The following is a 22848-nucleotide window of genomic DNA, read 5'->3' on the forward strand; positions in this document are numbered from 1 at the left end:
TTAACCAGGCGTGCACTGTATTTCATAATGAAGAACTGTGACAACTGAGCAAAACAAAATGCTTGCTCGCATGCTTCGTTGTAATCAAAGCATAATCAAGACTACACCGGAAAGAACTGGAAGGAAGGTCGGGAAGTTACGCTGGAGTAGAATACAGGTTTGAGCCCCGAGTGTTTTGAAGAAAATAAAAATCCTGGGTCAAATGTAACGCCTAAAATAGGACAAGATTGATCGCATTTTGTGAAGAAATTACACATGTCCCCTTAAGCATGTGTTATTCCGAACTTCACCAGTATTGCATGCAGAGGGAAACACCAAGGGAAACAGTGTTAAAACAGTGAAAGACTTCCATCACTCTCCCGGGCCTCCCTTTGAGCACAGCCAGCACCGCTGATTTAAGAGACTTTCCCCATTCGAAATTCCAAGAAAAGGCACAGACACACTAGTTGTTTGGGGAGGGGTCGTTGCACTAAATCACAGCCAGTTCTAGTGTACCTATCTCAACTACAGCTGGGCAAACTATTACCTCTTTTGACCCGCCAATATAAATATAAATAAATAAATATACATAAATATAAATAAAGAATACAAATAAAAATAAAATTATGTGAAAAACAATTGTAAAGAGCAGAGCCACCTTATCTATATCTATATATATTGCACTTAATTGAACTGTGTACATTAAAACGGAAACATTTATTTTTGTGAATGCTAACACTTTGTTTTTCTTCTTTCTACCCCCCAATTTTGCTGCTCGAGACTGTAAATTTCCCCCGTGTGGGACAAATAAAGGATATCTTATCTTATCTTCTCTTATATCCTAAAACCCCAAATAAAGGACCGAGCACAAACAATAGGCAGGGTTCTACAGTAGATTCAACTTGTCATATGCAAGAGGCTAAATTGCCTTAATGGATATGAGGGGGTTGAAGTGAATCCAAAAACATCTCAAGGGGACATGAAACAGAAACCTTTCCCATCCCCATTTCCTCTTGGTCTACTGCTTATCCTACCTTGGTTCAACGGTAAGCCAGAACCGAGTCAAGTCAAACCAAATATCAACACTATCATTTCATGACTTCACTACTTCTACCAGTGGCATCCGTTACTTTTACACATCCTCACATGAAGCCAAGGCAGTGAATCCAAAGTATAAAGAACGATAAAGGGCGAGATGAAAGCTCACGCCGTTCAGTTTGCTGTATAAACACAGAGGAGCAAAGATTACTCCTGGCCTTTTTAGGAAGAGATGTCTCAGAAGAGATTCATCTGTTCCGTCTGAGGAAATGACTAGTGACTAGTTCAGAAGCTTTAGGATGGCCAACCGTCGGTCACAGAAAGAAAGAAAAAAAGATGAGTAGAAAAAGGTTCACCTATTCAATTTAAAATAAGACATCACTAGAGCCTACATATCTAAAATGAAAATTGGGGTAACTCAGAAATTGGATTAATTGACATTATATGCAGATTATACTGTGATTATTGAGAAACAAACAACACAAATGAAGTTGCCAAAAAGATTGGGAAATGGGAAGCAAACCCCACGCACACACTGAATCCAAATGTCCACATGAACTAAGATGTATTTTACCCCCAAATCCACTCCCCAAAATCTTTTATGCAATCATAAACATGACAAAACTTTACTTACACGTTGAAGGACAAGCTTGTCTTCAGACGGATGCTAGGTCCAGCTCACTGTCCGCATGTGTCAAGACCTTCTGAAGCCTCCTGAGACGTCTGGCTAATCTGAGGGGATCTGAGCAGAGCGTCCCAGCTTTGACCTTGACTTTGTAGGGGGTCTGTTTGTTTCTGATAGCAGGTGTGCCCAGATGGACCTGTCACCACATGCCACCTGAGAATGTGGCACCCACTCTGCAGAATGCATGCAGACCGCCACATCCAATCCTATTTCCCCTCCCACATAAAGTGTTTGCTCTGAGATTCAACCCTCCATACCCTCCGTCAATATGATGCACGGCTATTATGTCTACAATTGCTTGTATGCTAATTGATATATGCTAGGTATGTTGCTAAATGAGAAGAGGGATTTTCATTCTGGTTAAAAATAGTTTGTTCACAGTCGAAATGGTCTGCTACTTTATTTACATTATCACCATGAAGCATAGGCATTCATGGTGTTGGATGAAATTTAGAGCGAGTCCAAACACTAAATCTTTCCCAAATAATTAACATTTTTTTCTCCCCCACCAAAAGATAAAATTTAATAAAAACATGATGACAAGGCGGACGGCCCGGTGAGCTAGTGGTTGGCGCATCGGCCCCACAGTGCAGAGGTACCAAGTTCGATTCCAGCTCCGGCCTTCCTGTGTGGATTTTGCATGTTCTCCCTGAGCCTGAGTGGGTTTTCTCTGGGTACTCCTGTTTCCTGCCACATTCCAAAAACATGCATTGCAGGTTGATTGAACACTCCAAATTGTCCTTAGGTGTGAGTGTGAGTGCGGATGGTTGTTCGTCTCTGTGTGCCCTGCGATTGGCTGGCAACCGGTTCAGGGTGTCCCCTGCCTACTGCCCGAAGACAGCTGGGATAGGCTCCAGCACCCCCCGCGACCCTTGTGAGGATAAAGCGGATCAGAAAATGGATGGATGGATGGATTATTACAAGGCATTGATGTCAAAATTTTGAGATAAGACTTGATTGTGGGATGCAGCTGATGTAATCTAAATAAATAAATGAACGAATAAATAAATCCATAAATTCATCCATCCATCCATTTTCTGATCCGCTTTATCCTCACAAGGGTCGCGGGGCGTGCTGGAGCCTAACCCAGCTGTCTTCGGGTAGTCGGCATGCTGAGCTGGTTGCCAGCCAAAGCCAAGGCACACACGCACACACAAAAAACATTCACACTCACAATCACAACTTGGGACAGTTTAGCGTGTCCAATCTTATGAGAATAAAGTCTTGAATTGGAAGAATGAAGTGATAATGCTCAGTGAAAACAAATATAATTCTCTGCAGATAATGATACAGTATGTGTATTAAATTATACATAAATTAAGATAAGGATTATTGAGGATGTTGTCAATTTACACTTTCGTAACCAAGAAGATTCACAAAGAATAAAGTATCTACTGCTTTGGATCAACACCATCATCATCAGTATGATCCATTTATTATGACTATGTAAAAAGTAGTTTGTGTTCCAAACAAAGAACTACAGTACATGTTTTTAATGATATTGCCAAATGTATATCTGTCAAGGTTGTAGTAAGCACTAGAAAGTGAGCTACCATAAAAACAAAACTGGCTAGAGGGATGGCACAAATTCTAATGACTGTGTGACTTTATTCCACATACTCTGCCCATAGATAACTAAACAAAGTCTGTCTTTCAAAAGAGCCAGGTCAGGGATGGGCAACTGAAATGATGATGGCCATTCAAATGTATTGGGAACAATGATTGGGGGGGGGGGGGGGGGGGGGGTTGAATTCTTCAAAAACTGCTGATAGACCTCCAGTAACGTGTTGCCCCCCCACACGAAAACACAAAAATATTGGAAAAAACATTGCAATAGGTGAATCCGCTCGGACTGCGGGCGTGAGATGCCCGCCCATCCCTGAATGAGGTTCTCAGAAAACACCACAAACTCACCTATAAAATAGACAGAGACATGGATGTTATATAACACCCTTGGACTTCTGTTTTGTCAACGAATGGCAGATAGGTGAGAAACTGTGCAGCGGTGTGTGTGCATCCCACCAAACAGCTCCAAACATGGCTCGAAAAGGCTGCAGCAGAGCAGCAGCTTATCCTCCTAATTATGAATCACCCCCCTGCCTTCTCCCGCGCCCTCCCAGTTCTCTTCCATAAACAGCTTCCATCCTGGAAAGCAGCCGGGAATTCTACGCATTCCTCCACCAAGCTATTTGAAGTTCCTTTCAAACAACTGCAGCATAAAAGGAAATGTATGTAACATGTCATTATAGGCCTCGCAGAAGGATTACATATTCATGTTGATAATGGAAAGAGCTTAAAGTATATCGGCATGGACACCTCTTCAATGAATTCTTTAAAACCTTACTAGTTAAATTATCATAGTAACATGAGAAGCAAAAGCTTTAATGAATCCATCTGTCACACTTGAGGGTTTATTTTGAGGTTTGTTGAGGACATTAAAGACAAGTTGTTCTCGCGTTCATGTCTATTGCAACACACCAACATTAGATAGATGTGTCTCCGTCTGCTTGGAGAGCTGAACAGATAGTCACCGCGTCCATGGTAAATTTGGGATGTGATCGTGACCAGATTTCAGGGTTACAAAACACCATGATGGCAGATGTGCTTGTTCTGGCGACAATTGCAGTTGGCTCCTTTGGACAAAATGCCTGTTACAAACATTGTTTCCAAAGCCAGGCTTTTAACAGGCCTGCTCGGATTTAAGAGACAGCGCAATAAGAACGTCAGTAAGCCGACAGTAACCAGGGCGCTACTTATTCTCAGCGATACCTCCAGGCTATACTTGAAGAGTGACAGCATGGATCATGCGCCCATAGCCCAAAGGTTGTTTACTACTTGACGACATAAAAACTTCATCCAAAATTGTGTATATTTATAAGACGTTGATTTATAAGACATTTATAAGATGTTTTTTGTTTATATAGTGAATTGAGTGGGTTCACTCGTGGTATTAAGTTTGCCCACAATATGACAGTGTAATATGACGATGTTGGGAATTTGTTAAGGGAAAACCAAATTCACCAGCCACCATCTATTACGGTAAATGTATCGTTGGTATTCAAGCCAGCCGCCACAACAAGAGCTGTTCATATGCTACCCAATGTGCAACAAGGAGAACTATACATGGATAACAATGCCTCACTTAGCATTTATTTTAAAGTTGGAAGAAACAATATTTGTCATGGCTAACTTGACTTAATATTGAAGCTGCGTAGTCTGACCACAGTCAAGATGACTGATGAGCTCCATTTTTCTAGTGCGCAAAAGCGCAATAACATACTTGAACTGGAATGCATTATTCAATTTAAAGTGCGCGCTTTGTGCATCTCTGGTTATAACCCTTTAAACAACAGATATTGGAACACAAACGTTGCAGCAACCCATGTAGACAAACAAACTGTGTGCAGAGTGCTTGGACGTGAGTTGTAGCTGACAGCAGCTCTTCTTTAAATGTACATTTTGTGACCGCTCGTGGTGCGAGAGCGACTGAAGTACATCAGCGATTGCGTCGCCCTTGCCCACATACATTACATGCACTATGTAGAAAAGGCTCAGCTCATTTCTTTATTTATCGCGAGACATTCGTGTTGACGCTTATCGCCTCCCCAACACACTACAGTATGAATTGGCCTTTATACTGACCCCAGGTGCCCAAGGTGGGCACACCAGTATTAGCAGCACGATGTGCTGAATGAGAAAGTGTGGCAAAACCCCTTTTTTATGTTTCCTACAATAAAATATACATAAACATGGAGTGCCAAAAACAAGGCTGAAATTACTGAATTAAAAAGAAAAATGAGTTTAATGGACAAAATATGAAAAGGATGAAAGACTGCAACTTAGCGGGGGATCGTTAAGCAATGCTCACTGTGTTGTTTGATGCCATTACAAGATAACAAGCTCAGCTGTGGTCGGATTCCTTATGACTTAGCTCATAGGGCATACTGAACATTGGCTGAGTGGCAATGTTCAGTCTTTGTCTGTGAGAGCGCTTCAAGAATTTCCTCATCTCTGCTGGATGTTTTGTCTGATGCATGGAATGGAAGCTCTGAGCACGTTCCCTAATATAACTCCCGGAGAACTTTGTGCAGCAGGCCTACTTGATAATTGAGTCATAGGATATGGCGGCTAAACGTGAATCTAAATAGCAATGTGATAATCCAGCAATTTTAAGCGCTATGAGATTATCCTCGTGTGAAATGGGCTCATGGCGGGACTACACCGGGTCTCTGATTGGCTATTTGAGGAACACACACCATGTCTGACTTGTGTCATTGCATCAAAAAATACAACAGGCAACTCAATCAGTATTAGCCTGGTTTCTTGTGTATTGACACACATCTCCCATTTAAATGTAATACTTGAGGTATTTCAGAAAGTGCAGTATTGTACCTTAATGTCCATTTTCTCTTCTCGTGGGGGTGTCGTAAATCACACCCACAACAAAAGTAATTTATGACTTATGATGAAACTTCACAACTAGAATAAATAAAATCTTGGAAAGACGCAGTAATGGAGATCAACAGAGTACACACTTGGCTAACTACTTTGTTGTCATCTTTTTTTATTTTTTGCCTGGTTGGCCAAGTAAAAAAATTCAGCCACTTGTATAGGCAATTGATTGGAAAAGATTGATTTCAGAAATCAGTCCAAAATTGCTATTACATAAAAAATGCATAGCGTGAAGGGGTACAAAGTCTTCAACATTCACTGCAAGTTGTCAGCAAATCTTGTGAGACTTGAGCTGTTCCTATTCATCGGCTTTTATTTCTGTTGTTTATGATGCCACCCTAGGAGGATAACATAACATGTATCATTGCGCTTTCCTTATTCAATTAACAATCAATTAAAATTAAAATGAAAAATGGACCACATGGGTGAGTTTGATTTCAATATTCAATGGTTTGGGTTTGGTGAGCTGGAGGTTTTGTAATGGGCATTAAGTTAGCTTTTTAGATGACGGTCAGTCTGGGCCACGACCACTTTATCAGCCTCACTATAAGACATGGGTGTGTCTAGATAATTTTTGGGGAGTTCTGAAGCATCCCTAAGATAAATCAACCCCCCCCAAAAAATTGAGATATTTTAAGATTTTAATTAGTGTATGTGCTTATTGTTAACAAGCTAGAGAAGTGTTAAAATCATACAGTACTTGTAAGAAATGTAATATTTTATCAACAACAACAACAAAAAAAAACAATACACCTCCCTTTAACTCAAAAATGGATGGATCCTTTTCTCACAGAACATCCACACATCCACATGCAGTCTTCCAGATGGAGTAATTTGAGTGAGTAGCCCTACCTTGCTTTAAACCTTGTGGTAAATTTCTACATTTCTACCAGTCAGTAGATTTTTATTATTACCAGGCCTGATCTTAGTTATTGCTTATGTTGTTAGGTAGGTGTTAGCCAACATTTTTTTTAGCTACAAACATTAAAGGTGGTCAGACAATATCACACTCCTTTTTGAATTGAGAGAAGCACACTTTGGACACGGTAATGTGTTAATATTAAAGCCAATGTGCTACTGCAAGCTAACTGAGTGGATGCCCATTATCAATGAAACACCTCTTTTGTGTGTGTGTGTGTGTGTGTGTGTGTGTGTGTGTGTGTGTGTGTGTGTGTGTGTGTGTGTGTGTGTGTGTGTGTGGGTGTGTGGGTGGGTGGGGGTTGTGTGTCCTGCCAATCGAATGCAATACCCGTCCATCGGATGTGTTCTGGCACAAAAACTGTAAGCACCCCTAAACTTCTGATCATAGACTTGCCCCTGTAATAAGATGGACAATTACATATTGCTGAGATGATCAAAGTGCAGATCACGCCAACAACACTGCAATGATCATTCTTCTGTCAACCACGGGCAATGATACACGAGGAACTATGTGGATACGTCTTGGTTGACTGATTGTGGAAAGTCCGAAGCTAACGTATATTAATGATCGTGACCAAACATTTGGGTCCAATGACCAATTACATATTAAAACAAACTCAGTCTTGTGGCATGATTTCATCGAAGCCTAAAATGATTTTATTTCTCGCGTGAGACTGAAAAAGAAACAATTGAATGAACCATTTTTTTTTTGTCATTGCTGATGTACGGATTTATTATTGATGGGAAAGAAGAGGATGAGCAGAGTCCCAAAACATAATTACGTTCTCCCTTATAGCTTCCAATGTTTTACAAGAAAGAAAATCTGCATATGGTGACGAGTGTCTGTAAGTGATGACCAGCAAAAGTGAGTTATACATTTGCAATGTATCACTCACACATTGATCACTGTGGTTTACGTGATGATGAGTCACCTCACATGCTTATTCTTTTTAAAACATTTTCCAGCAGCTGCACTGACGCGGTTGTTTTCCATCAGCTGCTGACTTGTAACAGAACAGAGCAGATGGGCGGGTGGGTGTGGCACTGGAGGCTGGCGCTGTTCAATTCCATCATCAAAGCACAAATTGCATTTTGCACACTTTGTTTTCATGCGTCCATACGTGATGGACCATGAAAAGAAAAAGCATCACACTTCACTCGCCACTTCACCCAAAGGAGAAAGCGGACAAGGGGGAGATGAGGTGGTTGCTAAGTAACCTGTTGTAACATTAACATGCAATGAAAACAGAAGCCTGCTGTTGGCATGTAGTATCCACATCATTCCAAAATCCTGTCAATGCGCTCATTATTTGGAACTTTCCATTCCATCTATTTCTGAAATTTCAATGAATCTTTGCACTGTTCCTCAATGTGTTTACAGCCTCTCACAGAGATGACATGGATCCCAATCATCATACTGCTCACATCGCCGCAAATAATGTACGAGCAGCTAAGAAATGCAACTACAACTCTAAATGTTTACTATGCTTGAAAACGGTTCAGCTCAAAACACGTGAGCAGCTAATTAGTACATGGTTTTCATAAATCTTTAAAAGTGAGTTCAGACTTTCAAGCTTTGCAGCGATTGCTCCTCTTAGACTAAGCCACAGTGGGATGTCAGGGCGGTGGTGTTGAGTGACTCTTGAAATGTTTCATTAATATTCATAACTGTGCCAGGTTCATACCAAGAGGTCCTGTGCTAATCCCCTTTGTCCTGATTAAACACAGCAATATATCCTTCAAAGAAAAAATCAAGATGCAGGATGTTTAAAAATCTTCCAACGCAAAATAATTTGCACAAAGCCTTTGAGCATGTCTGAAAAGTAAAAATAAAAAAACAAAAACATAAAAGCACTTCTACAGTAGCTGACAACATTTGCCTTCAATTGCATATGACAGTGTAAGACTAGTTCCGGCCCTTGGTTTGACAAAATGAACAGCGGCTGAGCCAGCGGCTATCCAACATGCATCCTTCTCTGTGTAAACACTCACAACTACACGTCATGTTGCAAAGCAGGAGTTTGTGTGTTTTTCGCTGCTGTGTTACCACTGAGTCAATACTTGGAAGCAAAACACCTTGTCGCCCTCTTGCTACATGGACTACTGTCAATGTCAGCTATAAGCAAGACATACAGTACTTGTTGTAACATACAGTATATTAGCATACATAACACCGTTTCATATATCAATGCTTTTTGGATAGATAAAGGCAATGGATAGAAGGCTTTTTCTTTTTGAATAAACACAGTGGAGGTGCTCCACTAATCCTGTCCAACCAGGCGATAAGAACAAGAACACACCTTTATTTGTTGCCATGAAGGAGTAAAATAATGTGCAAAAGAGAGATAGGCCGGAAACATAAATATTCACAATTTGGATCCTTAGGACATATTAGAGAGAGGGAATGGAAGTGTATTTGGAAGCTAACTTGCACCTCTCATCGAGTCCCCAATTTTTGGGCCTGTAATGGGACATAAAACCAGCAACCCAATCTTTATACCAAGAGATGGTGGGAATGTGGCAAACACACACCAAAAAAAGGTCAGGCTTTCATCTGTCTTCAGACCCATTTGATTAATTATTTGTTTGAGGTTAATATTTTATCAAGCCTGTGTAGCGTCATGTTACGCACATCACTTGGACTGAATGCAAAAATCTAATCAAGAATGTGAATGAGAGTGTGGAAACAGTGACTGAGGGACATTTGAATTTTTATGAGGCGGGTGATAGTTTATTCTGTTTTTCCAAAGTGTGGAGGCAAGACACCCTTTCATATTGAATCTGAAAAACATTGAATACAAACCTCGTGATGTAAGGACATGTAAAAGAACCAATGACACATCTAATCTACACAGCGATCGCCATTCAGTGATTTCTAGGTTTCGGCATCTTTTTAAACTCACGTGTGCAGTGTGACAGTTGGCCATGTCACATGCTGCCGTTTGTCCTGGTAGATCATGTAGTTAAACATTTGGGTTTCCTGTGTCAATAAGAGCAGGGACTACTGACATTATACGGGGTGTACTACTGTGCACTAACGTAACACTCTTAGGTGAAAATTAAATCCAGGAAGAAAAATGTATAAGGCAACAATCAAGTTAGGGCAGTGGTGAACATATACATATGACATCAATACTGCTCGTAGTAATCAGAAGAAGAGGTGGCGTGGACTTAATAATACATAGCAATAAATCAAGTCATGGTAGTCAGAAGCAAACAGAGACACAAGGGCCTTAAAAATAGCTTGCTAGAGACAATTTCACCCACACATAATAATCTCAAAAGTAATGATACATAAATTCATCCATTTTCTATTGAGCAACTACCCCAGTTGATGTTGGGCATGAGACTTGATAGCGACACTTTGCAGTGGTTACCAGCCAATTACAGGACACATTTAGACAACCAAGCATTGATGCTCACATTCACACCTATGAAAAATATTGAGTCTTCAGTTGACCAAAACATGTATGCCTTTGGAACGGCCAGAAATGTCACTCAGAACTGTGGACCGGCTTGCTAAACACTGTTGTACTATGCTGCCGTTGCTGATATATTAATTCGAGACCATTACAGTACAGTAGTTCTATTAAATCAACATGGTCTGTCAATGTTCAACAGTGTGGACTAATGGGAGTGATGTTCCTGACTCGACTGCCGAGTCAAAGCATGTTCCCATTCTCTCCTTTGCTCAAAATGTCATCACCATTAAAGCCTGGAACCAAAGACAAGACAAGCAGCAGTCTGATCTAACAAGTGATTAATGTCGTTGGTGGGCAATAAAATCGTGGATTGGCTCTGCTGGGCATGCGGCACTTAAAGGCTCTTGGTTCTACTGTGTGCAATTGCCTTTGCTGCAGTGACTGTCCCGAAAACAAAAGTGAGTGACAGAAACGCGTTGGTTGGATCAAATAAGCTGAATTGACATTTAACAATAAATGGCGTACGCTGCGGCAGCGTTAGCGACAGTCCAATAAAGTCAGCTATTGAAAGAGTTGGCAAGGTAATTCAAACAATATTTAAAAAAAAAACAAAAAAAACATCGGTGATGTTACTAATGAAAACACGTGCTTACCTGTATTTGCTGGTAATAATCCAGTGTTGTGATGGCTCGTGGAGTCTGCACTGTGCTGGGATGGCTTCTGCTTGTCTACCAGCGTCCTTTTTGCGCGACACACACACACGCGCACACACACACACACACACACGCACACGCACGCGCACACGCACACACACACGCACGCGCACACGCACACACACGCGCGCGAGCGCGCGCCCTTACACGCACACACACTGCACGTAACAAAGCCTCGGCTGCGTCAAGCTGCAGCAGAACCTTCACAACAAAAGCATTCAGCACAGCTGCTCTTTTAATGTGAAAGTTCCAATCAGTTGTCCGGAAGACGTCTAACATTATGTGGACCGTGGTGAGCCGGTTTTCGTGCGAGTAAAAGAGAAATATAATGTACGTATTGCAAACTGTTGTTTATCTGGATTTAGGTCTGAAGTATATACAGTGACCTTTTGCTTTAGTTCTTCCTATTTTAAGAGTGAAAAGGCATTATGTCTTTTGCATAAATTTGACCGTCAGACACATATAGTGAAGTATCCATACATCCGTCCATTGTCTAATCTTCTTATCCTAACGAGGCTGTCGGTGTGCTGTAGCCGATCCAAGCTATTTTGGGCAATGGGCGGGGTACACCCTGAACTGGTTGCCACCCAATCACAAGGCACACAATGACCAACAACCATTCGCGCTCACACTCACACCTAGGGACAATTTAGACTCTAATAGAGGTGCGCAGACTACGGCCCGCGGGCCGGATCCAGCCTGTTTGTATTTTTAATCCAGCCCGACGAAGGTTGGTCCACAATTAAGGTTTGATGTGAATGATTGCATTAATTTCTTTTGGACTTGTAATGACAGGCATTTCAACGCCAGGTGGCGCGTTGCCTTGAAATTGCAGAGCACCGGGGGAGAGGGGGAGAGACATATGGAGAGATCTTATTTCCCACCTCCGGACCTGTCAAACAGAAATCCACGAACCCAGTAAAAAAAAACAAAAAAACGTATGCATTAAACTTTCTACTCCTATATTACATTAACGATCTATTCATAACAATGGAAGATCACACACAAAGCACAAAAAACAAACCTCATGCTTCTTTGGCACACCTAACAAGTTCTTAATTCCACAGTACAATCATCTTTTTTTCAAAACGATACTGTATGATACAGCATTCACAATTAATTAAAAGCTGGGAAAATGTCTCTATGTGGAGAGTAGCTCTTTTTTTTTTAAACTGAAGTGATGACTGCCCAACCTCTTCATCTCTGTTGCACTACAAAAAGCACACAAACTGAACCCAGATTGAATACAAGAAGTTAAGCTCTGTCCATCACCGCAGTCGACGTGGAATGGGAGGAGCAGAATTGGTCTGTCTTTGAGGAGGTCTTTGAGGAAGCGCTCGAGTCGGGCAGGACACATACCGCTCGTGCAACATCTTATCTGAAGTGCTGTAAGAGAAGGTGGCAGGTGTGTTGGCTTGCAGTTGCAGTCAAGAATGAAAACATTTCATTAAAAAAGCTCCTTTGTGATGGCACTGAGAGTTGTTAGTACATCTGCTTCAAACTTTTGAAGTTGGGCTCCATGCATATTCTCCAATCACCTACTTCTGTCTGGATACTCCAGCTTCTTTCACATTTCAAGAACATACATGTAAGGTTCACCTAAGACTCTAAATTCCACACTTAACTGCAATTTGATTGCGACTAGTCCGGGCTGCACACATAAATTATGCCAAAGCCAAATGTCTTTAATATTTTGTGTTGGTGGTTATTATGTACAAATTGACTGTGGCGTGCGCACACACACACACACTTACACACACACACACACACAGAATACATTATTATTCGCGTTAGAGAATAGCGTCATGTGTCTTATTCCTTTGTAATTCAAATTAATTTTTTCGTCGAGTATTTTATGAACTGATCACTGATTATCTAAAAGCTTTCCGCCTTTTTAAAAATCATTTTTGTCTTTTTACTGGTCTGCCTTTTTAATGGATTACTCTTTATTCATTTTATTTCTTGATTAGATTTTTCTAAAATTATAAGTTAATCTTTTGATCTTTTTATAATATCAATGCTGTAATCAATTCCACATTTTCATGATTATCACCTCAATACATTCCATCTTATTTGCTTGGTGATTATTGTTTGAATGATTGCTTCGCTATGAAATGTTCAAAAAATATAACAATCATTCGATCTTTTTGTTATATAATTGCTGTTATAATTTGCATATTTTAATGATTATCAACTTAATATATTTGATCTTATTTGATCGATAATATTAGTCAAATGATTGCTTTTTTATTAAATCTTCTAAAAACATACATTTATTTATTCTTCAATTTATTCTTGGGAGCCGTATTGTTTTACCACACTCACCCTCTCTTAAATGGAAGAACGGCAACACCCATAACACCGGTTTTTGTCATTAAGGAATCTAAGTATCTACTCCGGCTCTGTATAGAAACTAGAAACGAGTCCTTGCAGTCTTACCAGGACATCTAAATCCCATCTAAGTCTGAACAAGTGCACCGGATCTAAAAAAGAAGAGCTCCCCAAAAAAGGGAGTGGCCTGACGTTCGCCTTATTTCTCTTCAGGTTACTCAATAAAGGTGGATGAAAGGGCCTAAAACAGGACTGACTCCTTAAAACTGAGGTAGTGAGAACTTAGACGAGTCTTTCTCATGTCATCTTAGGAAAATTCCCATCCCCTCCGGTGACCGTGTTAGAGCGGGTGAGGGATAAGGGGAGTTTTGACCCTTTGAACGAAGATTCGACCACAGGGCTTTCCCGATAGTCCTATAAGGTAAGCGGGATCTGACAATGAGGAGAACATGCAGACTCCACACAAAGAGGACGGAGCCGGATACAAAACCATGACCTCTGCACTATGAAGCGGACGTGCAAATCAGTCAAACTCCATGCTGCCCCACTGTCACTTCATATGAGCAAAAATATTTGTTCATTTACGCCAGCGCTGAAAGGCAGAAGAATTGAATGCTCGTGTATTAGATGGTCGAAGATACAAAAATGCTCGTGTATTAGATGGTCGAAGATACAATAGACCTGTGCGTTCACCTGCTACCATTTGCACAACAGAAAAAACTCCAAGAGCTTCCTGCGAATATACCAGCTACTTTTTTGTGACATTTTTGATGGTGTGCTGGTACATTTTTTTTTTTAGGTAAAATGCATCCCTCAATAAATCAATCAAGGTTGAAAAACGGGGCTCTAAATGACCAACACAGCACACCACATACAACACAATCTCCAGCATCATTCATTCAGGCATGGTTGGATGAGGTTAGTGTCGATGAACCAGACAAGCCCTGACTTCAACCCCGTCAAACAGGAAAGAAGTCTTCTCAGATGAATGGAAGCCCTTTTAGCTCCACGGAAGGGGTCCTGCTACATATCATGTTCCATTTTTACTTCTGGTCTCATAACACTCGCACATGGTATTCAGGACATTCTCCTTTATGTCTCCCAAGTATATTTTTGGACAATGTCATATTGCTCTGTTTACTGTTGCATTCTTTTTACTGTGCATGTGTTCATGGACAGACTAACCTTTGCGAATTGCGTCTAGGAATTCTGGGTGGAATTAGTGGAGCAGCGTCAAAAGGCCGTGGAGGTCTTGACGGAAGGGGGAGATTTTCTAAAGAGTCCTTGGACAAAACACAATACGTAATACTGTGTTGTAATTCAATCGTGGACAAACACCTTGAACAAAAGGCGACGGGAATGCTTTGCAGCCCTTTTCAGGCTTACCTCTAAATCTGGCTCTGTCCCACTGCTGTAGCTTAAATTGCTGTGAGTGCTGAGTCTGTTGCTCTCAGTACCTCATGTAAAGGAAGACGCACACTCACCGTTAATGTCATTAGATAAACATACACAATGTCAGAAAAGCCAATAAAATAATTGAAGTGAGTAAAAAAAAAAAGTACTTAAAAATACTTATTTTTGACTGACACTGTCAGTGCAGTATTACAGTATCCATTAATTCATTTTCTATACTGTTTGTACTCGTGAGGGTGAGAGGTGAGCTACAGCCTATCCCAGCTGACTTTGGCCGAGAGTTCGAGCACGCTGTGAATTATTGACAGAACCAAAATAAACAGTAAAAACAGCCATTCGTATTTTTCAATTAACCTGAGTATGTTTTTACAGGATGTTTTATTTGTGCCTGGAGAATGTAGCACGATAAGAAATGGGCAAAATATTCAAAACGCATGAGATATCAAACTCCGGTCCCACAACAAGCTGATCATTTGAATCAGCTGCGTTGCAGCATGGAGAGATGGAAAACTCGCCGGATAATACAGTAGCCCTCAAGGACGGGAGTTTGACACCTGTGCCTTATTGTGTGTCCAAGGAAACACGAGGAACTGCTGCGCCATATCTTAAAAACAGTGAGACCCACTCGATATACTGGACGTGCTCCCTGTCTTCCAGCTTCCTCTTTGGATAAGATGAGCAGCTGAGGTGGATGGAGGCACCATTCTGGGTGTTCCGTCATATACAGCACACTCCATTGTCACAGTGGCTCCCCAAAATGAGTTTCTCTGCAGCGGGGCACTTATCTGATAGTCTGATAGGAGACAGACAGCATCATACAGTATATTTATTTAAAAATCTTGAAAATGTTGTTTCCCTAAATTTGCAATTCATCAAATTGTATTTCTTCACTTTATTCTAACCTCGGTAAAGACATAACATATGCAACATTTCTTACCAAGCTCCTTGCTTGTCTTTTCTCTCTCATTGTGACGCCTGTTGATGCTCTCTCTCAGTCTTCTCAGATTATCCTGAGGGAAATAAACAGACATTCAGGAGATGCAGTCATTGCTCATGAATGGACATTTCACACGTGGTAACCAACGGTTTCACCTGCTGATAGCGCACTGAGCTTGCTCTGCTCTCATGGTCCAGCTGCCAAGCTTTGAATTCGTGGACAGCTTCATCCACAGTAATCTCTCCCACTTTGACCCTCTCCTGGAGGGTTATGAGCTGTCTCTGACCAGGCGTCTTCATTCCAGCAAAAAAGTCATATACAGGTATGGGGGGCTCCATCGCAGACTGACCTGCAGGTGGGGAGAGGCCCTTGTTAATTATGCTGCAAATGTTGTACAGTGTTCAATATCTCTGAACTTCAGTTGGGGTTGATCAGGGTCACTTTTAATGCATACTGGCAGGTTTGTGTTTATTCCAATTTAACAGGAAGTGTGACTGATTCAGTGAACAGTTAAGAGGGTGTTCATGTTTGTGCAACCACATTATCACAGCTGTTTATTTTTCATGTACGGTTATGCGTCATATTAGTATTGGAATGAATTTTGAAATGATTCCTACTCCTCTCATTTTCTTATATCACAAAAACCTGGCATTGGGATGGAGGTGTGAAACTTTTGATACCCGCTGTAAGATTGGCTAGTTACTTTTTACATTTTTTTTTTTAGTTTTATGATCCAGCGGTATATTTATTTTTAATCTTGTATAACTGTTACAAGAGTTATGATGGTGGGTTAAACTGTAACCTGGAACAGATTATATTTATATTATTTCCTAGGCACTACTGTTGCCTACGCCGGGCATGTCTCTCTCGCAGTTTTGAGGTTCAAGGTTCGAATCTCGGCTTCAGCCTTCTTTTTTCTGGGTTCTCCGGCTACCTCCACATTCCAAGATATGCATGTAACATTCATTGAAACTCTAAATTGTCCAGGTGTGAATTGTACGTGTGAATAGTTGTCGTCTCAACCGTATGTGCCTTGCAATAAGTGGAGGAACTGGACGGATGAGTGAATAGATGGAGGAGAACAATTGCTTTTAAAATCAAACTAAATAGAGGTTGACCAGAAGATGGTGTTCAACCTCAGAAATACCCCTGTACTCATTTTGTTTACCTTGCGGACACGTTGCCATGGTGTGACTTTGGGATGTAGCTTTATCTGAAAATACTGTTAAAAGTGCAGAGTTAGTTGTGTCAACCAGCAGCAAAATTATACTAAGTGCAATGTTTGGATGTGAAGTACCTCTTGAAATATAGGTGACAGGCTTTTCAGTTTCAGGCTCAATTTCAGGTCTAGGGATTGGGGCTGGTGGTCGGGACAGCACTGCTGCATTGTGGCAATTATTTTCATCCAAAGTATCATATATGTCTTCACTAGCGAGGCTGTATGGGTCCAGCTCATTATCACTTTCATCAGGGTCATTGGGCTCTGCGTTTTCCATTTGAGGTTGTTCTCTTTCACCTTGGACTACACTGTTCTGAGGTTTTGCTGAAAGTAAAAAAAAAAATTGTTTATTTTACATCATTGCTATTCAAGAATATCATTTTTTTAAAGGTTGTTCACCTTGAAAAAACGTCCTCAGCATAGCATCCTCTGTGTTTTCCACAAGAGCATTCATCTTTTCATCTACAGGCGAAATCATCAAATCACATCTTTTCAATCCTTGCTCAACATTGTCATTTGGAATAATGTGAACAAAATGTATCACATAAAGACTATAATTACATAGATCATCTTCACACTCGGGGTTTCCGCCCAGCATTGACACATATATGTCGTCGGGACAACCTGAGTGCTGGGTAGACGACATCTCTTCGTAGTCCTCTGTACACTCCTCTGGATCTTCGTTTTGAGATTTGAGCATATCTGCAGTCTGCTCCATTTGTTAGGAAACAAGAACGAGTCTAATTTAAACTCTGACGTGTGTGTGTGTGTATGTGTGTGTGTGCATATGTGTGTGTGTGTGTGTGTGTGTGTGGATTGGAAAAAAAATAGAATATGTAATTTCTGGACTTACAACAAATTCATCAATAAACTGTCGGAGATCTGGGAAGCCGCTCTTTTCTGCCAGCGTGTTTGGATAATCTCCATTCTTGTTCATCACGCTGTAAGCTTGCAGCGCCCCGGGAATCTGAAGGAGGAAGCTCATCAGCTTCTTCAGGCCATACTTTGCAGCAAAGTGGAGCAACGTGGGAAGTTCCTCATTGCGCTTATCTACAGGACACAGTGTTGGTTAGCCTTCTGGCAAACTTTCACTATTCACTAGGATTCACCAGTAAAAGGTTAAGTGACAGATTTATTTATGTCGGCACTCTTCATTCAATTTTGTTATCTAAATCCCAAACGAGAGATTTGGTCTCACAAAGACAATTATTTTCATTCCATTTTTTATTTGCTAATGTAGCTACATCCCGTGTATGCATTATGACACGAAATTGCACTCTAGTTCATGCGCCCACGAATACAATAGCTTCATTCAAACAATTCAATTCCCAAAGCAAATTTCATTTGTTTGCATCATATGCTTACTCTAATTAGATAGGTCACTATAAGGAAGAAAAATGATGCTTTTTATTGTTCAGCTCTTCTTTGTTTTGTTGGTTGGACTATACTGTATGGTTGTTAACTTTGCAAATAAATAAATAAATTATGGAGTTGCATGACGTTGTATACAACTGTAGGCAAAGTATCAACAGAACAAACATCAGAGAGACACTCCATGATAACTTAGATGTGTGTACGTACATGTCATCATGACAGCTGGGCTCAAAGAACAAATCTAGTGGTGGTCCAAGACTTTTGCAAAGTTCATGGCTTTGGTCAGCACAAGTCTAATTTCTAATTTGATTAATTTGACTCCATGATTGTGACAATTGTTAAATTCCGCAGATCTGCCTCAATGAGGATTCCCTCGAACAGATTAGCAAGGCGAGGTGTGTTGCGCTTACATGCCGCCATATTGTGCTCCTCTATCTGTCTGATCCCAAACAACTGAAGACATGCTGGCATCTTGGATTTGAGTGAGTCGGTTAGAATTTCGTCCAAAAACTCAATTGAATTGGACATCAAATTGAAAGCCTGGGAGAAGAACAAAACAGGATGAATATCAAAACCCGGGAGATTAGCATGCTGACTCAATAAATAATACGCCTCACCTGACAGAGGAAATTTATGGGATCGGCAGCATTTTCAAGACAGCGACTGACTTCTCCCATGTTGGTATAATATGTGACACACTTCAGGCTTATACGTGATTGGTTCGAGCACAGGGTGAGCGATACCTCCCCTGCAGGCATTTCTAGGAAGTAAAATAGCAATCATCATTTTTTTGGGAGAAAAGTAATTTCAAAACGTGATTCTGAACGCATTTGATGACTGATTTCTACTTTTTGTATTCCAATGATTGTCATGAGAACAGGCTTCCCACAGTGTTGCGCTAAAACACAAGATTGAAGTTTGGAATCTTTGTCAGTGAAGAAACCAACAAGGACTTGAATTCTGAAATGACTTACCGGGTGCAGTGAGACGTATTGTGTACTCATTTACAACAGTGCATGAAACTGTTTTTGATGGGGTATTTCCAGAGGAAAACTCCACTTCTGGTGATGACAGGTCATCTATTCTATCACTAAAGACGATAAAAATGCTCTCCTCCACCTGAATAACAAACAGAATCAGATCAATGAAACAATGGAGCATCTACGATGCATGTCTGGGGCAACTCGTCTTTTAACATCTCCCTTGGTGTCATGATGTAATGACCACACACTTACCCCACACAGAAGTCGGGCTGGTTGAATAGTGAGGCAGTTGATGCGTGAGGGTGGACTAATTTCCTTGGTTACAGAAAGAGCCTTGGTTGAATGTTCATCATCCCCCAAGTTTCTTTTTCGACACTCTCCTGACATCATTTCCTGTATTTCAGCGGTGAGATGATCCTCCCTTGAGGAGGCTCGGGCGACGTGCAGCTGTTCTGAGGCCGCGCATTTGATCACACGCTCTGCCTGTAGCCTGCCTTTCAGAAAACAACCAGGAAACAACAACAGTCAAACAATTGACTCATTAATAATGACATATAAACTGCGGCTGTAGCATATGTTTTTCGATTAATGTACGAGCAACCAAACAAAAGACACCAAATGATTCAATGATATCTAAAAGGTACATTTAATCAAATGTGTTTTTATTACCAAGAGGTGTTTCAAATATTTAGCCTTCCTTATACTGTAAGTACAAGTGACAAATTATGTGAAATAGCTCTCAGTATGCTACAGTGCGCCCACAGTCACAACCACAAGATGAGAAACTGTTTATTTTTAGAAATGTTTCATTTTTAAGTGGGTATTTTTACTTTATTGCTTCTGAGTGTGTGTTTTTTGTATTGTATTGTCACATCTCTATTCATTATCCTTTCCTGCTATTTTTTTAAGTAGCAGCTAAAAACTAATTACAGCCAAATTGAGAGCGACTCTAAATGCTCAGTAGCAGCAACAATGCCGTTAGCACAATTACACTGTACAAAGACAAATAAAGATAACAAAAATATGAAGACTCCAGCCTACTGCTAGTGATGGTTTCCAGAATGGCCGAGACATAGATAGCGGGCTCATCCTCAGCATGTAGTTTCCTCCAACTGGGCCAGTCTTCAAAGCCATCGAGCGTTGATATGTCTTCTTCAGACACGCCACACAACAGCGCCACCACTCTGTGTGATGGGTGGAGCAGCCTCTGAAGGGCTCCATGTGGCTCAGGCTCAGACATGAAGTCTACGAATCCTCCAGTGAGGAGCAGCACAACGCATTTGAAGGTGTGGAAACTTTCGAAGTTGCACCCATGGACCTGACCAGCAGGGCCGATGGTATAGAGCAAAATTGAGCTTTTGTGGAACCTCTCCGAGGACTGCTGCAAGATCTGCTGCAAATATGTTGCCCATTCCTGTGCCTCAGCAGTGTGCAGAATTAGTAGCTCATGCGTTGAGAGGGATGCAGAATTCACTGTAGATTGCAAAAAAGTAAAACATTTTTGATTATATTCACAGTTCACCTTATAAATAGAATACTTATTATTCATACACACACACTATGCATACATACAAACATACATGCATGCGTTTGTTTATGTCCAGAAGTACAGAAATGTAAGGCAATTTACCCAAATGTTCTGGCTGAATTGGCCTACAATTCTGTTTAGTAAGTCAGAGTAATAAACCTAAAGTTAAAAAAAAACAAACCAAAACAAAAATGTTCAGTCTATCTGTGTAAATACTACACTGCAAGGAATGATGTTGAGAAGAAGAAGAAGAAGAAGGAGAAGAAGAAGAAGAAGAAGAGTCAAAAGGGGCCTTGTTCAAGGGCCCCTCAACTGTGCTCCGCAAGCAAAGTGACTTCCTCTGCAAAAGTGAACCGGTCCAAATTTTCATGTTTGGTCACTGAAGGTGCTCAACTTTGAACAATATAGAGTCTTCAATTAAACTTACACACATGCTTTGCAATGTCTCAGCAAACAAGGGGAAAACATGCATACGCCACACAATGTAAATTTCCCCAGTGTGGGACAAATAAAGGATATCTTAATAAGGCCGAGAGTGGAATCCCCAGCTTTGGCTGAATGTCACTCCATAAAACTGGAAACGTTTATTTGCGCTAAACCTCTATCATCTAGCCAAACCATGGAACATGAATTACAATCCTTGTAATCATCACAAATATTATGCTAATGATGTGACACTGCCGATATTATAGGTTCGTGTCCATGAAGCTGTTGCTAGTGTTTATCATGGTAATGCTCGACAACATACCGGCTGTCCGGCTGTGGAATGTCAAGGTGAGTGTGGTTTGAGCATGAATGTCCAAACTGTTGGCTATTTCCGTGCAGAGAGTCCAAAAGGAATAGTGCAAACACAGCACTGTGTCAACAGCAGTCAGAGTAATTTAGTTTGACTCATTAAAGTGTTTAATCAGGTCAAGTTCACCTCTGTGCTTGCAAACTGGGAAAGAAACCCAACAGGAGTAATCACCTTCATCACAGTTCCCACTCATGGCAGTGCTGAGTGAGTTGACATGTATTTGTTAATGGGCTGCTGCCATGCGCGATCAACAGACAAACTTGTGAGGCAGGGAAGAAACTGACATGAATTTAACCTCAAAGGAGGGCTGAAAGTATTTCGTCCGCATTTATTGTGCTTGTACAGAAGGGTTGGCAATGAAAATAATGTATTCTTTTCTTAAAATAAATCACATTTGAGAACAATGACAAATATTTCACATCCAGTGAAGCAAGGATTGTTGAAAGAGAGTACTAATTTACCTGAGTCCCCACAGGCCAGCTGTTCTTCCATGGTTATGGTGTCTTGAAAGTGTGTAAAATCAGTCCACAGGGAACATAGTTTGAAAAAAATGTATTTTTATGTCCTTCCTAAACAAGTGAATTTGCGTAGTTCTGCAAACAGGAATGAGTTAGCTTTCACCCGTCGCCCCTTGTATCAATAGCAACATTCAGTTTCCTGATTTTAGAGACTCACGCCCACTTCCTGAAACAGTTGAAGAAGTGTGCAACACACCACAGTCATGACTAAAATGTGCAACATGTCAGTGATTATGCGAAACCTTCTCACCCCTGGAGGCCTGATCATTCAAAATAAGGGCAAGGAAAGAGGGAGCCAGGACACACACACACACGCACGCGCGCGCACACACACACACGCACACACACACACACACACGCACACACACACAGACATCACTGAGTGAAACAGATGCAATATTGTAATTTTGGATTTGAGCAACACACAATAGGCACTATTTATATGCATCTGCAATATCAGAGTCATAATAGCATCAGTAAGAATCCAAGTGTATTTGTTTTTCTTCAAGTCTTTTTTTTTCTTAACTAGGTAAATACTA

General features: G+C 40.9%; 2 protein-coding genes across 7 annotated transcripts in view; both read right to left on the reverse strand.

Annotated features, from left to right (window-relative positions):
• Positions 1-11356, reverse strand: part of sorbs1 (sorbin and SH3 domain containing 1) — a 44064-nt gene extending 32708 nt beyond the window's left edge. For 3 of the 5 annotated variants that reach the window (XM_086121530.1, XM_086121531.1, XM_086121529.1), the window contains exon 1: positions 11151-11356. The gene's annotated coding sequence lies outside the window, so the exon portion shown is untranslated. The remainder of the gene's footprint in view (positions 1-11150) is intronic. The other 2 variants (XM_086121533.1, XM_086121532.1) reach the window with 2 other exon arrangements.
• Positions 11357-11427: 71 nt separating this feature from the next.
• pik3ap1 (phosphoinositide-3-kinase adaptor protein 1) lies at positions 11428-22438 on the reverse strand. Of its 2 annotated transcripts, none has more exons than XM_086121535.1 (17): positions 22253-22438; positions 20509-20940; positions 19720-19961; positions 19459-19603; positions 19102-19244; positions 18895-19024; positions 17964-18160; positions 17672-17819; positions 17510-17572; positions 17189-17434; positions 17060-17113; positions 16047-16240; positions 15892-15964; positions 15580-15747; positions 14928-14998; positions 14727-14824; positions 11428-12596 (listed from the first exon to the last, which is right to left on the reverse strand). In XM_086121535.1, the coding sequence occupies exons 1-17, from the start codon at positions 22281-22283 to the stop codon at positions 12479-12481; spliced, it is 2553 nt and encodes an 850-aa protein (XP_085977661.1). In that variant the 5' UTR covers positions 22284-22438; the 3' UTR covers positions 11428-12478. The 2 variants fall into 2 exon arrangements, with proteins under 2 accessions (XP_085977661.1, XP_085977660.1); XM_086121534.1 differs by having other exon boundaries at positions 17672-17822.
• Between the last annotated feature and the right edge of the window lie 410 nt (positions 22439-22848).

Source organism: Hippocampus guttulatus, chromosome 10, assembly GCF_054856545.1.
Source record: "Hippocampus guttulatus isolate MCC_2025c chromosome 10, RoL_Hgut_1.0, whole genome shotgun sequence".
NCBI classification, from domain to species: Eukaryota; Metazoa; Chordata; class Actinopteri; order Syngnathiformes; family Syngnathidae; genus Hippocampus; species Hippocampus guttulatus.